Source organism: Neofelis nebulosa, chromosome 2 (genome assembly GCF_028018385.1).
Source record: "Neofelis nebulosa isolate mNeoNeb1 chromosome 2, mNeoNeb1.pri, whole genome shotgun sequence".
NCBI lineage: Eukaryota > Metazoa > Chordata > Mammalia > Carnivora > Felidae > Neofelis > Neofelis nebulosa.
The window spans coordinates 34,094,079-34,109,643 of NC_080783.1; the positions used below are offsets into that span (position 1 = coordinate 34,094,079).

At 38.9% G+C, this 15,565-nt stretch overlaps 1 protein-coding gene and 1 non-coding gene across 9 annotated transcripts in view; both read left to right on the forward strand.

Moving 5' to 3' along the window:
- The first annotated feature begins 1,273 nt into the window (after positions 1-1,273).
- The window catches only part of ALS2 (alsin Rho guanine nucleotide exchange factor ALS2), a 72,436-nt gene continuing 58,144 nt past the window's right edge, over positions 1,274-15,565 (forward strand). For 7 of the 8 annotated variants that reach the window (XM_058708999.1, XM_058709016.1, XM_058709024.1 and 4 more), the window contains exons 1-2: positions 1,677-1,808; positions 15,255-15,337. In XM_058708999.1, coding sequence (XP_058564982.1) covers positions 15,318-15,337 — 20 coding nt within the window. In that variant the 5' untranslated portion in view covers positions 1,677-1,808; positions 15,255-15,317. Of the gene's footprint in view, positions 1,384-1,676; positions 1,809-15,254; positions 15,338-15,565 lie in introns of those variants that run through there. The other variant, XM_058709009.1, reaches the window with a different exon arrangement.
- Positions 3,248-3,332, forward strand: TRNAQ-UUG (transfer RNA glutamine (anticodon UUG)). Its single transcript has one exon. It is a non-coding gene; the product is annotated as a tRNA-Gln (tRNA).

A 15,565-nucleotide genomic window follows, 5' to 3' on the forward strand; every position in this document is an offset into this window, starting at 1 on the left:
CTCTTCTAAAGAGAAAGAGGGAGAAGGAAAGGAAGGTAAGGGCTGTAGGTAGGTTTTGTAACAGTGGTTGGTGGGGCTTAGGGAAGTTCATCCCTAGTAGTCTCAATTTCCTCGGAAACGTAGGAGATGGTTTTTAAATTATTTTTAAAACTGTTTGCCAAAGGGGGTGGGTGGGTAGAGCTCAGATAACATTGTGGGGGGTCGGAAATGGAAGGCAAAGGGAAAAGAAGAAATTCCTAGTAGCGATGTGTTAAAGATTTGTTTAGGTTTAGCAAGATTGCTGGGCTACAGGGAAATCCCTACTGAAGTTGGACACCTTTGGTTTGCAGTGCTGCCAATTCTCAGGGTTACGTTGTTTTCAGCCCTGGTACAAGAGTGGACAAGGTTGTCTAAATTGTTGCAGACTAACGATTTTGCGGGTGGGTGGAGGATCAAGGAAGCAACTGAGTTGAGGGTGAACGTGATCGACCCATTTATGCAGGAACTTCAGAAGGTGACTGCATTATCCGTCGCTGATGGTCTGAATACAGGTTTGCAGGCCCAGCGATGGCACTCTGCCTAACAGCAAAGTTCGTAGCCACTGCATACCAAGGGTGGCAAGCTCCGGAAAATCTTCCTGAGGGGACTTGCCAGCTGCGAGCTGAGTCGGGGTGGGGCTGTGGCTACGACAAGCAAACTGTCGTGAAACTGTGTGCTGAGCACGCAAACAAGTTTTACTCAGACTGTACACTGGGAACCCTGTGGGGAATCATAAAAGATACCAATTCATTGCCTCCTAGCCCACTTCACCCTTCGGGGCTGCAACCAAGTAAATAACAGTGTGGACACTAGAGCCAACTGACGCCGCGTGGCGATGACGTCATCTGTAGTGGCGGAAACAACTACTGTTAGTGTATAGTCCATGGAAGCAGTTTGAAAATATTTTCACATTTTCCCTGTAAAGAGTACCAAACTTATCGTCTGACTTTTGCCGTTTGAAGTGGCAGCAAAATGTCTGCAGCTCCCAATCACGCTCATCACCACCTGTTACCATGGAAGCGGTCGGGTAGTTAGGACCCGACGACTGCGTGTTACATCATCGCCCAAGCGCTTTTAAGGACTGGTGGCTCCGCCCTGTCCTAAGGGAGGGGCAGTACTCCTGAGGGCTTTACCCACAGTGCCTAAGGCCTCTTGGCTAATTTTGATCGCTATCAGACGCCGTCGGCGTCTAACCCTACCTATTTTTCAGGGGCAATCCCCGAGCACCTTCACCCAAGCTAGCCGCCCTGCAACCCCGCCCCTTCACGGAGGCCCCGCCCCTCGTGAATCAGCTGATCTCAGGGACCCGCTGGGTTGTGAAGCTCGCGCCGGATGCAGACTGGGGTGCTGCGGGTGGAGCGTCAGGTGAGCGAGCGTGAGTCCCCGCTCGGCCCTTGGCTTCGCAGGGCTGATAGGCCGGGCTGTCCTGTGTGCGGGAGGCCGGGGGTCCCAGAGAGAGGCGAGGGCGCAGGCCGAGGCCCGGGAGCGCCCTTGGTGACTCACAGAGACGGCGCCCGCGTCTTCCAAAAAGCCTGCGTCGGACCGACGGCGCCTGCCCGCCAAGGAGCACCCGTGGCGGCCCCTTGTCCCGGCCCCAGGTTCTCTCACTCGCCCCCCACCTCCCTCCTCAGACGGGCGCCACTGCATTGGTCTCAGCGGCGCGAAAGTGTTTCACGACCCTCCCTTCCCGCTTCCACCCACGCTGCCTCCTTTACTCATTCATGAGGATTTATTGACTATCCACTCCAGACGCCTAGCAGGTACACCGGAATCCCTGGCCTCGAACCTCGGTGAGTGTCCCAGACGGGTTTGCTCCAGGATGCAGATCTCGGTGAGGGGTGGACCTAGGGTTTGCGTGGCTCGAGAGGGCGGTTGCAGAAAATGAAAATGACTCTGATATTAAAAATTAGTAGTTTAAGCAAGTCCTTTGGCGTGTCAAGTGAACCATCAGAGGGTGAGAAGTTCTTTGAAGGAACGAAGGCAGGAAAGTAACATAGGGTCTCATTAGGAAGTTGTACTGACGCTGGTGTTGGTCTTTTGGGTAATAGGGCTACTTTAGAGACAAGCAGCTATAGGTTGGCAGAAGTGTTGTACTCCTGCTTAGGGCTTTGATAATGAGGGACGAAGAAAAACACACTGGCTGAAGCGGCATATTCAAGAACAGTATTCTCTCTAGGAGGGAAAAGGAAATAACTGTTAAACACAAACGCAGATCCTTAGTCTATTGCCTTTTAGATTTGTTCGTGGCCGTAAATGCTCTTTAAGAATTTAAAGAATAAAATTGTGTGATGTGTGTTTATTCTGAACAGGTATCAAAATTCAGTAAGGTTATTGGCCCAGTTTTCCCCCCAGTTTATCATAAATATGAATGATTTGGAGTGACCACTTGACCTTTGAGTTAATGAGTTAACTAAGCAATTTAAAGCAGTAAAAATTTGGCTTTTACAGTAAATTGCAGTATTTTAATCTCAATAATATAAGCATAGTGGTTAAGATCCTAGGCTTTGGATATGGGCATACCTGACATCATATCCACTTATATCTTTGATATGGGGAAAGTTACTTCTCTGTATCATTTTCTTTAATTCTAAATTGAGAATTAAGGTACCTTCCTCATAATAGCATCTCTACGTTTAATGGTTCGTGTATATCTGTTAGAGTGTCTGGCACTGGTAAATATTCAGTACATAATTACCTATTTTTATAATAATTTCTTCTTCCACTATTTCATGACCCACACTGGCTCACTTTCTTCTAAGTGGGAAAGAGCACTGAATATTTTTAGAGAAAAACTATAATTCACTTTTTATTTTTTAATTTATTTTATTATTTATTTATTGTTTGTTTTTAAATGTTTGTTTATTTTTGAGAGAGGGAGAGAGAGAGGGAGAGAGAGAGGGAGGGGCAGAGAGACAGGGAGACAAAGGATCAGAAGCAGGCTCTGTGCTGACAGCAGCAAGCCCTATGTGGGGCTCAAACTCATTAACCCTGAGATCATGACCTGAGCTGAAGTTGGACACTTAACTGACTGAGCCACCCAGGCGCTCCTATAATTCAGTTTTTAATTCAAGGGATGGTTTCCAGATAATTTTATGACACATTGACTTATAGTTACAGAAAATATGATTTCTGGTTGGTCTGTGTAACTTTGGTATTTAGTAAGGGTATTTTAATGTGGAGGAGATGCTTTTGAAATCTATACCTAGTTTAAATTTATTACGTAGGGGGCGCCTGGGTGGCTCAGTCGGTTAAGCGTCTGACTTTGGCTCAGGTCGTGATTTCTCGGTTTGTGGGTTCGAGCCCCACGTCGGGCTCTGTGCTGGCAGCTCAGAGCCTGGATCCTGCTTTGGATTCTGTGTCTCCGTCTTTCTCTGCCCCTCCCCTGCTCACACTCTCTCTGTCTTTCAAAAATAAATAAACATTTAAAAATAAATTTATTACTTAGTTTGCAAACTATGACTGGTATTGGCATATTCAAGGTTCATAGTTGTAGCAAGAATAATTCAAAGGTGTTTGACAGTATTAACATTTGAAAAGATAATGATCAAGAAAATAAAGTACCAAATGGGTCATTTTGGTGGTGGTGGGGGGTAGGGTTCAGTTGCATCATGCAAGCCTCTTGTTTTTTAAATAGATACAAGCAATGTGAACTGGAATCCCTTCTGCCCAGATTGCAGCCTTTCAAAATTTAGGTTATCATTTGAGACATCTTTGGGCATTTTGACTGTTAAAGACACAAGAGTGTGTTAAAAACTTCACCAAGACATGATTTCAGTTTCGTGTGGGTAGGTGGAAAGAGTACTATTAAACTACTTTTTTTATTAAAAAACATGGGTTTGATGCAGTATTGCTGCATCCATTCTAAAGGAGTTTCCAAAGAATATTTCTGACTTGTAAAAACCTTCTATAATCCTGTATTAACATGACACTAGGTAAGGTATGAGTTAAAAAAAAAAAAAAAAAAAAAAAACCACAAAGGAAGGTAAAGAGTGGTGATTATTGAGATGGTGTAAAAGAAGGCCTGTTTTTGTGTAGTATGAGGTTGAACCCCTTTCTCAGACACTCAGAGGAGTGCTGTGAGGATTTTAATGACTTTTAGATCATTTAGCCCTTTTTATAATTTTGTGGAATTAAACCTTGCACATAGTCCAACTGTATGAGAGATTTTTCTGGTAGAGCTTTTTGGTTTTTTTTTTTAAGCAATTTTTTTTCTTGTCACTCTTTTCCATTGATCACCAGATGATTCAGTCATCAGTAATAAGAAAGTAGTAGATTTTGTAGGATATCAGTCCTTAAGAAAATACACCAGGGTAACCACAAATAAAATAGTAACAAATTCTGGCATGGTTCTTTTTAGTGTTGCATTTATTTTCCTATACCAATCTCACTCATTCCTCTGTGTATGTCATAGTGCTGTCTTTACCTTATGTCTTGATGTTTCTTGCATCACACAATTGGTAGATAAGCTGAACAGTTGGTAAAGTAGCTGAACAAATTGATCCAAGTGGGTAGAACAAAAATATTTAAATTAGTCAGGTAATTACTCCTTGTTTGGGCTCTTGTAAAGTTATTCTTTAATGTATTAAAGACTTTTTTTTTTTGAAGGAAACGTATAGTTCTCTCAACTCATGAGAAAAAGACTGGGTCTGTTTCATAGAATTTCACTTGGCTGCCAGTGAATTATGTTCAAAGAGATCAACTTTAGTCTCATTAATTCCACAAATTATTCAACTCATGCTTCCCTTATTACATATTTAAACTATAAAAATTATTAAATACAAAGATTTTTTTCTTCTGAGTCATCATGCATTTCTTTGTTTCACATGAACTCCCTATTAGGAAGGTGGGGGTTAGACCCAATAATGGCATCTGGGTGGGTAACTTTCATTCCAGGGTTCTTCCACAACTTAAATTTTTGTTGAGCTGAATTCTTAACTAAACTTAGGACAATTGCCCAAGCAAATATGTAACAAAGATGATAATAGCAGCTCTTAAAATAGCAATAAAGTAAAATAATCCAGCTGCACTTTAGTGGGAAAGGGATAAACTGTGGTTTATTAATACAATGAAATACTATCCCTTAGTAAAAATGATATATACTTATTAATGTGGATATATCACAAGTGTATAATAGTGAAGAAGCAAGTTGCTAAAGGATGTATATGATATGCATTTATGTAGTTTTTTTTCTTTTTTCTTTTTTTTTTTAAGTTTATTTTTGTGAGAGAACATGTGCATGCTCGCATGCGCTGGAAGTGGGGGGGGGAAGAGAGAAGGGGAGAGAGAGAGAGAGGGAGAGAGAGAGAGAGGGAGAGAGAGAGAGAGAGAGAGAGAGAGAGAGAGAGAGAGAGAGAGAGAAGAAAATCCTAAGCAGGCTCCACACTGTCAGCACAGAGCCCAACTCTGGTCCTGTTCTCAGGAACCAACCATGAGATCATGACCCCAGCTGAAATCAAGAGTCAGATGCTCAACAACTGAGCCACTCAGGCACCTGGCATTTATGTAGTTTTAAAACAGTATAGCTTACATTGGTATATATTGATACATATGTATCTAATGAAAGTACATGAAAGTATAAGACCGTATATGGAAATGAGACACATTAAGTTTAGGAATAGTGGCTAACTCTGGGAGATAGGTTTGGGTGGTGCTCTTTCAGAAATCTGTGTAACTTTTCCTTCTATTTTAAAAACAGCTGAAGCATTTTGAATATAAAAATACATTAATATATGTTAAAACTGAGTGATGGGTAGGTACATGGATTTGCTCATTTTTTTACAGATTTGTGTATGATTTACAGTTTGTACCATCCCTGGACTGGTGGCCAGTTTTTGTAAATAAAGTTTTATTGGAACACACACACACAGTTTGTGAAACTAGCACTTGAAAAAATTTAATTTAAATTCTATATAATTAAAGAGAAATTTTGTAAAAATACAATTTTTATTGGGGTACCTGTATGGCTCAGTTGGTTAAGAGTCCAGCTCTTGGTTTTGGCTCAAGTCATGATCTCACGGTTCGTGAGATCAATCCCTGTGTCCAGCTCTGCGCTGATAGCACAGAGCCTGCTTGGGATTCTCCTTCTCTCTCTGCCCCTTCCCCCCTCAAATAAATAAAACATTTTTAAAAAATACAGTTTTTATGTGTAATTAGGGCTTTCTTCCAGTATGTTTTATTTTACTTTTTAGTCTCAAAGTAGTTGACTCTGGAAAAAATAATTCTTTTCTTTCTGCAATGAGGAAAGAATGTGTCAGTGTAGTTCCACCGTGTAAAGCTTTTCTAAGGAGGGAAGACAGACCAGTTATTTAGTCAATTTTATTTTCCTGTTTGACTTGTGCCCTTGGGAAAATGCTTTTCTTAAGATGAGGAATACTGCTTCTTATAAGGCTGCAGAGGAATTTAAATTCTAGAGACTCTTGGGGAATGCAGGCATATACTGATCATGACCTCTCAAAGGATAGGGAAGCAGATTATATCATAAAACCCTAAAAGGAATTTGATCAGAGTGACTCAGATGCAAAATTACCACAGATATCATGTGGTCATTAACACTTTTTAAAGTTTGGGTTGGTTATATTTTATTACAATGTGGTAAAACTGATTTTATACTGTGAATGCGGTGTCTAGTTATTGCTCAAAGAAAATTAATTCTCTCTTTATAGGTATCAATAAGTAAACATGATGAGAATGTGTTAAATGGTTTGAGTAGTGAATAATAAATTTAATAGCCAGTTCCTAGTATAACCTCAGTATTTAAACTTGTGAGTTAAAAATATTTCATTCCTCATCAAGAATACCTGTTGCTAGCTCTTTAAAAATAAGTGAAACCTATATCTCCAGAGCACTGTTTTTTGGCATGTATACTCCCTGTCGAGTTATGTGGCCTTGTGATTACCTTAAGCTCTAGATGTTATTGATTGATAAAATAAGCCAACATGCTTTGAACCGTGTTTCTGTAATATTGCCTTTTTTAGAAAAAATTGTGGCCATTTAAATGAAAGAACAGTGGCAAAATATTAAAGGAATAAACAATTTGTATCAGCAATTATATTCTATCATATAATAACAGACACGAATTGTTGCAGTAACTGAGAATTTGAAATTCAATTCCTGGTATTTTTTTTTTTTTTCTAAATATAATTTATTGTCAAGTTAGCTAACATACAGTGTATACAGTTTGCTCTTGGTTTCGGGAGTAGATTCCCATGATTCATGGATTACATACAAAACCCAGTGCTCCTCCCAACAGGTGCCCTCCGCAATGGTCATCATCACCCATTTCCCCTCATCCCCGCCTCCCCTTCAACCCTCAGTTTGTTCTCTGTATTTAAGAGCCTCATATGTTTGCCTCCCTCTCTGTTTGAAACTATTTTTAACCCCTTCCCTTCTTCCATGGTCTTCTGTTAAGTTTCTCAAATTCCCCATATGAGTGAAAGCATATGATATCTTTCTCTGACTTATTTCATTTAGCATAATACCCTTCAGTTCCATCCATGTTGTTGCAAATGGCAAGGTTTCATTCTTTCTCATTGCCAAGTAGTATTCCATTGTACATACAAACCACATCTTCTTCATCCATTCATCAGTTGATGGACATTTAGCTTCTTTCCATAATTTGGCTATTGTTGAAAGCACTGTGATAAACATTGGGGTACATGTGCCCCTATGAGTCAGCACTCCTGTATCCTTTGGATAAATTCCTAGTACTGCTATTACTGGGTCATAGGGTGGTTCTATTTTTAATTTTTTGAGGAACCTCCACACTGTTTTCCAGGGTGGCTGCCCCAGTTTGCATTCCCACCAACAGTGCACAAGGGTTCCTGTTTCTCCACATCCTTGCCAACATCTGTTGTTTCCTGAGTTGTTCATTTTAGCCACTGTGACTGGTGTGAGGTGGTATCTCAATATGGCTTTGATTTGTATATCCCTGATTCAATTCCTAGTATTGTACTACCCATCAAAATGTTTTATTTTATTTATCTGGAAAAATTTACCTTAAAAAAATTTGCATTGGATACAAAATGGAGCTAAGTGGGCATCACTAGGCATTTATTTTACCAAGTTTAAACACAACCTCCCCCCGCCCCCATGGGTAATATCCATTTTAGAGGATTTTCACAATCAGTAGAGTGCAGTGTTAGTACTTTATAGGGTGAAAATAAGCAGGCCATAAAAAAGACTATGAATCTTAAGTGTCCCTGATGGCACCAAAAAGTGTCTCCATGTACTAAGGAGAAAGAGGCTGTTCATTCCTGGGTTATATAACATTTGTGAACTGACATGAAATAAAAGGATCTTAATTGTTAGGGAATACCATTAGCAAATTATGAGTTTCTACTGTGTAATTAGACACTTTACTTTTATGTATGATACTGACTTTTATTACAGGTACTGGAAATCTTCTACATCATTTGGAAACCCATGGATTGGAATTTAAGACAAAGTGCTATCTTTCACTGAGTACTCACTTAAATGTAGCCTGTTTGTACCTAGTGATTACTATGGATATGAGAATGTACCAATGAATAAGTCATAGTTTCTGACCTCTCAGGAGTTTATAATATATTTTAAATCAATGATTTTGGGGGGGGGGATTATTCCATTAGTAACAACATTATAGATAATAAGTACTTTCTAGGCTAGCCTACTGACTGACTTTATTCACTGCATTAACTTACTGGATTCTTGAACTCTGGGTCAGTATTTAAGGGGCTAGTCAGCTCCCATAGTGGTATCAGGCATTGCTTTCCAGTTAGGGCTGGGAGAGCTGGGTTTTGAAGTGGCCTCATCCTTTGGTGATTGGTTTGTCAAGGCTGCAGTGCAAGATGAGTGTTCCTCAACCTTCATTAGTGGATGGTAAAGGCTTTGGTGGTGGTATATCCAGGAAGTAGCAGTTGTTGGTGTATAGATTAGTTGTAAGTCAGGTGTTTGAGTCAAAAGTTGCCTTGATCCATGTGTCAATATATTGACTGAGTCTCTAAAAGAAAATATTTATTCAACAATAACCATGTGTGCAATGCCATAGTGTCTTAAAAGTATTGTTTACTGCATCCACAAATGTAAACTGTGGTTTACTACATTTTAATAAAATGCAGCCAATTCAAACTTTAAAAAGAAAGTGTAAATGCATGAAATCTGTAGTAATTTTATTTTGCATTCAGTGTATGTCCAAGTTTCTTTCAGGGCATTATGATACAGTTTACCACTCTATTGTTTATTGTCTTTCTATCTTAATGTCTTATTATTCTAATCTCCAAGTATCATTACTCTTGTAGTTACAGTTATTGAAATAGTTTTAATCAATATACCTATTTTAAACCAGTAAGTGAGATATGAGGATAAGACTGAAAGTGCTCAACTTTGCTGCTTTTTTTATGCTTTCAGGGTGCTGTCCATATAGAGAGCCATCATTCTTGTCAGAAAGACAGAACATGATAGCATGTAAACTCCTTAAGGACAGGAACTCCTTTATTTATGTGGGCCTAATCTATCTACAAATATTTATTGAGTACCAACAGTATTATACATCAGGACTATGTTAAGTAGCTGGGCTATCCTAGAGAATAAGATATTTTTGGCTTTCATAGAAATTTTAGACTGGCATACCTGGAACATAATAGATGAAAAAAATACATGTGGTGTTGTTGAAATTTTAGCATTTGAGAGTTAATATGCTTATGACTCATAAATTTATCTTTCACTAAATCATTAAGGGAAGAGGACTTTATCCAGAGAATAAAGTTTATTAGAGATGAATAAATAGAATCCTACATGATTTTAATTTTCTCTTTGCATTTGAGAGAATAGTCCACTAGCACATTTCTGTTCCACACTAATTTTTTTAAAATTTGTATTCTGCCTTGTTTCTAAAAGGATTTAATGCAGTATATGAAAATGTATAGTATGGCAAGATAAAATAAAGAAACAGAATGACTGGAGCCGGGAATGAGATTAGAATAGATAGCACACATATACTGGGAATATATAAAAGCACTTACACATGCTTTTTCTCTCAACACTAAATCTGTAATCCTGTCTGTATCTGTTAAATATATGTGTGTATCTATAATCTATATCTGTTTCCTTTCTTATTAAAATGTCAGCCCTTCCTCTTGTGAAAGATCAGTCCCAAAACGTGTTCTGGATGTCATCCTTTTCATTTTGTCCAGGACTTTGGTTCTGCCCTCTGTCCTCTTGAGTCTAGGATTGGTGTCATTGTCAATGCAAACATGTTCAGCTGTCTCTCACCTCCCCAACCATACACATACAGGAAACACTCTTTATCTTCACATTCTTCTCCAGCTTCTGCTCTATTTCTCTGTCATTTCAACAGAGTTTTTCAAAAGAATTCTTTATATGAACTTAATTTTCTTGTTCTCACCCCCCATTTATAGTCAACCTACTCCAATCTGGTTTTCAGTCCCCTGCCACCACTGAAACTTTGACCATGCTCAACAGTGATATCTGTGTTGGCATATCCACTGGACAGATTTTTGTTCTTAACCTGAGACCCCAGCTGCATTGACCTAATCGACCAGGCCTTCCTCCTGGAAACACTCTGCTTTGCTTTTATGTGCCCACAGACTCATGCTTCTTCCACCTTTCAGATCGCTTCTCACTCAGTTGTCATTGCTAGTTCCTCATCCTATCCAATCTGTAGATGCAGAAGCTCCTTACAGGTTGGTCCTGGGCCTTTCCTTTCTCCTATTACACACCCAGTGATGTTGTTATCCATTGCTTTGATTTCACATATTATCTATATACCTTCCCAAGTTTATATCAATAGCTGAGACCTTTTTTCTGAACTCCATACTCACATTCAGCTGCTCTTCATAGGTACTCTAGTATTTCTCACTGCCATCTTGAACATAAAAAAAAACTTCTTCAGACTCCTATATTTTTTACTTTTCCCGTTTTGGCAAATGGTACCACCAACACACAGTTGTTCAAGGCAGAACCTAGAAATCATTTTTGATACCTCCTTCTCCTTTATCCTCCACTTACGTCTAATATATTACCAAGTCGTAGTTGTTCTAGGACAAAGGACCTCTCATTTGTTTACTGGTTTCTCTTTTACCAAGTTGGCAGCCTTTTATGAAATTAAAAGCGCTCAGGCTTCCTTCTTCCAGTGAGAAGATGAGCCAGGTGAGTGTTTGCAGGCAGGCTACTCCCTGCAAAATTAATCTGGGCACTATATACAAGTATGTTTACCATAAAATAGACTTAAAACTTTTGAGACAAATGTAAATCATCACCATTAGAATACATAGTTAAAGCACTATAGAAGGTCTTGTAAGCAACGCAGCTTTCCAGTATACTCTTCAAGATGAAGTTGATGTTAAAAGTACATAAAAGAAAGTAAAGGAAGTATAAAATAGTTAAAAGTTGCGGACTCCCACCAAAAATGATAGTTGTTTTAGATTACAGGTTCCTAGTGGCACCTGGGTGACCTCAGTCTGTTAAGTGTCTGGCTCTGGATTTCAGCTCAGGTCATGATCTCGCGGTTCGTGAGTTTGAGCCCCACGTGGGGCTCTGTGCTGACAGCTCAGAGCCTGGAGCCTGCTTCAGGATTCTGTGTCTCCCTCTCTCTCTACTCTTCCCCTGTTCGTACTCTGTCTCTCTCTCTCAAGAATAAATAAACATTAAAAAAAATTTTAAATGAATCTGGTTTTGTAGTGTAATTCATAGAACTTAATAGCTGGAGGGGATGCTAGAGTCTCTTTTGCTCATTTTACAGGTGACTTTGATCTCTGGAAAGGCCGTGCAAGGCAAAAGAGGACCCCGGATTTTTGACTGTATAACACACAGTTTCTTTTTTTTAATGTTTATTTACTTTTTGAGAGCGAGAGAGAGAGAGAGAGAAACAGAGTGTGAGCAGGGGAGGGGCAGAGAGAGAGAGGGAGACAGAATCTGAAACAAGCTCCAGGCTCTGCACTATCAGCACAGAGCCTAATGCAGGGCTTGAACCCACGACCCATGAGATCATGACCTGAGCTGAAGTCGGACACTTAACTGACTGAACCACCCAGGCGCCCAAACACAGAGCTGGTTTAATATAATAAAGACCTATGAAGGAAAGTTACTATAATAGAAGAAAAGTAGCAGAGTTTAGGGATTCTGTTCCTCAAAGGAATGTAGAATGAGAACCTTAAAATTCACCTGGTAAGATATATCCCCAGAAGAAGCCCCATGATTAGACAATTTTGTAACAATTAAAAATGTGAAGCAATGAAAGAGGATACAAAAATCTAAATGCGATTTGAATGCTTGAGGCAAACCTTAAAGATTTCCTGGATTGGGGATCATAAAAATATTAGAAAAACAAAAATTTTGGGTTTACTTTCTCTATATGGATACACAGTTGAGAAAGAATGTTAGATTAAATAGAGTTGGTAAATGCCATTAAATATAAATTTAAGTAAGGTAAAACTTTATAACATAAGCTTCCCACATTTATCTGCAATATTTTTTTTAGTTATGTTTCCTTAGCAGTCATTTCTTTTTCCCTTTGCTGTCTTTGAGACTTAGGCAGACCTGTCTTCTTGTAAGTCAAACATAATAAATACCATTAAAACAAAGTGAGATAGATTTATAAATACTAATCTCGGAAGATGTGTACAAAATAGTATATTGGCTAGCTTTCTGTTGCTATTTAACAAATTGCTACTAACTTAGTGGCTTAAAATAACACAGACTTATTATTTTGCAACTCCTTAGGTTAAAAGTGTAGCACCAGTCTTGCTGGGCTAAAATCAAGGTGTCAGCAGGGCTGCTTTCTTTCCTGGGGGCTCATGGAGAGAATCTGTTTCCTTGCCTTTTCCAGCTTCTAGAGGCCACCCCCATTCTTTGGCTTATGCTCCCCACCTTCCCTTCTTCAAAGCCAGCAGTGAAGAATCTCTGACATGTTTCCTTCATCAACTCTCTTTCTCTCTCTCTTTCTCCTTTTGTCTCCCTCTTCCACTTTTAAGGATGTTTGTGATAACCACGCAGATAACCAGGGTAATCTCCCTCTCTTAAGGTCAGCTGATTAGCAACCTTAATTCCCTTTTGCCCTTAACCTAACTTATTCACAGGTCTGGGCATTAGGATGTGGACATCTTTGGGAGCCATTATTCTGTAGCATATATAGTATTTATATTGCCTAGTATTTATAGTTATTTACTATAATGAAAGTTTCAGAACAGTTTCTATGGTTTTAATTCCATTTGGATTTGAAAAAAATGTGTGGTGGTAAAAAAAAATATGGCATAAGATGAAAACCACATTAAGAAATCTGTATTCAAAAAATGTGGCACTAAAAGAGGAAAAAGGTTGACTGTTTTATTCACTTCGCTAAAAGGTTCTCAACATTTTTGATTGTCAGGTAGTAGGATAAAATCCACTTTACATCCAGTGAAAAGTGTGCTTGTGCACTTCCACACCCTCCCAGAGGAGTTCTCTGCTTTTTACCTGGTACTGTTTAGCTTTAATCAAGGGAGCAGTTAGTTACTCCTTGATCTCTGACAGGTTAGATAAGCACAGGTTAGATCTGTCTTCAGAATTTCTCTGTAAACCGTGAACTGTACATTTTAGTAAAAGCTAATCATCATCACACACAAGGCATAGTACCACTTAATCATCATATTTATTAAATTAATAGCATTTATTAAATCTATTCAGGTATATGTTCTGTTTACGTGGTACCCTTCATCCAACTTTGAATGATTCACCATCTTTCTAAAATAAGCATTAGGTAGAGAGTAATTTCCTCCAGATATACAGATGGTAAACGGTAAGAATTCACAGGCAACCCGGAGTAAACAGATGGCTCTTACATCACTCCTGCTGGTGTGGGCTGTTTTCAGACTACAGTGACCATGCCATATCCTTTGCAGAAAAACCATACATTTGGCCCGAGTATTTTTATGGTTCTCACAAATAAAAACATCATTGCCTATATTTTCATGATTTTTTTGGTGCCCTTAAAAATGTGAATTTTTAGTTGAATGCTTTGAGCATTTTTGTCTGCTTGTTTATTTTCTGTCTCTTCATTAAACAATGAGTTTCTAAACTGATGGGTCATGATATTCGTGCCATAATTTTCATATAGCTCTTTACTATTAAATGGTGGATTTTGAAACAGCTATTTTATTTTTTTAATTAATTTATTTTGATAGTGAGAGAGCAAACAAAGGTGGGGTAGAGAGAGAGGGAGAGTGAGAGAATCTCAAGCAGGCTCTGCACCACCAGTGCAGAGCCCCATGTGGGGCTCGAACTCATGAACCTTGAGATCATGACCTGACGTGAAATTAGGAGTTAGATGCTTAAGTGACTAAGCCACCCAGGTGCCCCTGAAACATATTTTAAAATCCAAATTTCTTTCTTCCAGCCCTTTGGACTGTGGGTTTTTTTGTTTGTTTTTTTTTTATTTAAAAAAAATTTTTTTTTTTTTACATTTATTTATTTTTGAGAAACAGAGTGAGACAAAGCGTGAGCAGGGGAGGGGCAGAGAGAGGACACACAGAATCTGAAGCAGGCTCCAGGCTCTGAGCAAGCGGTCAGCACAGAGCCTGATGCGGGGCTCGAACCCACAGACTGTGAGATCATGACCTGAGCCGAAGTCGGACGCTCAACCGACTGAGCCACCCAGGTGCCCCTGGACTGTGGTTTTGAATGGAGGTTGATATGTGGAAAATACTGCTAGTTCCAATAAATAGAAAAGATTCTAATTTTAATGGTGTGATTTTTTTTTTGTGTGTGTGTGTGTGTGCATTGCTGAAAATGTAAATTAAAACTACCTGAGTCTGAAACATTACTGAAGAGATTTTAGAAATTCTTTCCCAATTGGTATTTACATGTTCATGTGTTCCAGAAGCATTTTAAAAGTAACCTTAATGTATATAAAATGAATATTTAACACTGAGTTTTCAGATTGAACTTCCTTCTTTATACTAAAAGCCAAAACCTGTTGCCTGACAAAGTACATCTTAATCGTAGGTAGTCTTTTCTTCCTTTGACATTATATTTGGTGGTCAATAGGCATTTTTATAAGCTCATTGGGCAGGCTCAGTCTAGATATTCAACTTTGGCAGGCGGGATATGAAATAGTTGAAATAGTTTCACTGCATATTTATTGCCCAGTGAATGTGCACTTGTTAGAGGGCTGTCCTTTTTTTTTTTTTTTTTTAAATCTGAGAAATGAAGTAGCAAAATATTCTTTCATTGCTCTTTGTGCTTACCTGTGTTTTGCCATTTAGGTCTTTATATGCCTTTTGCAAAAAAGAAATGATTTGGTGATGGAGTGCTGCTGCCCCTGACCGATGGACTCAAAGAAGAGAAGGTAAAACCATTTTTTCCTTCTCCCTTATCCTTCTAGGAAAACGCAAACGATTCTACATATGTGTAGCTTCTCTTTAGTTTAATTTCTTGTTCATGGTTAATAAGTAGGAATAGTGACATTTGTGTTGATTGGTAAAGAGAGAAAGATACTAAAATAAAGCTGATTAATGATCAGCTTTGTTGCTAGTTTCTTTCTTATGCTTATAAAAAGGCACGAGGTGTCTTCATC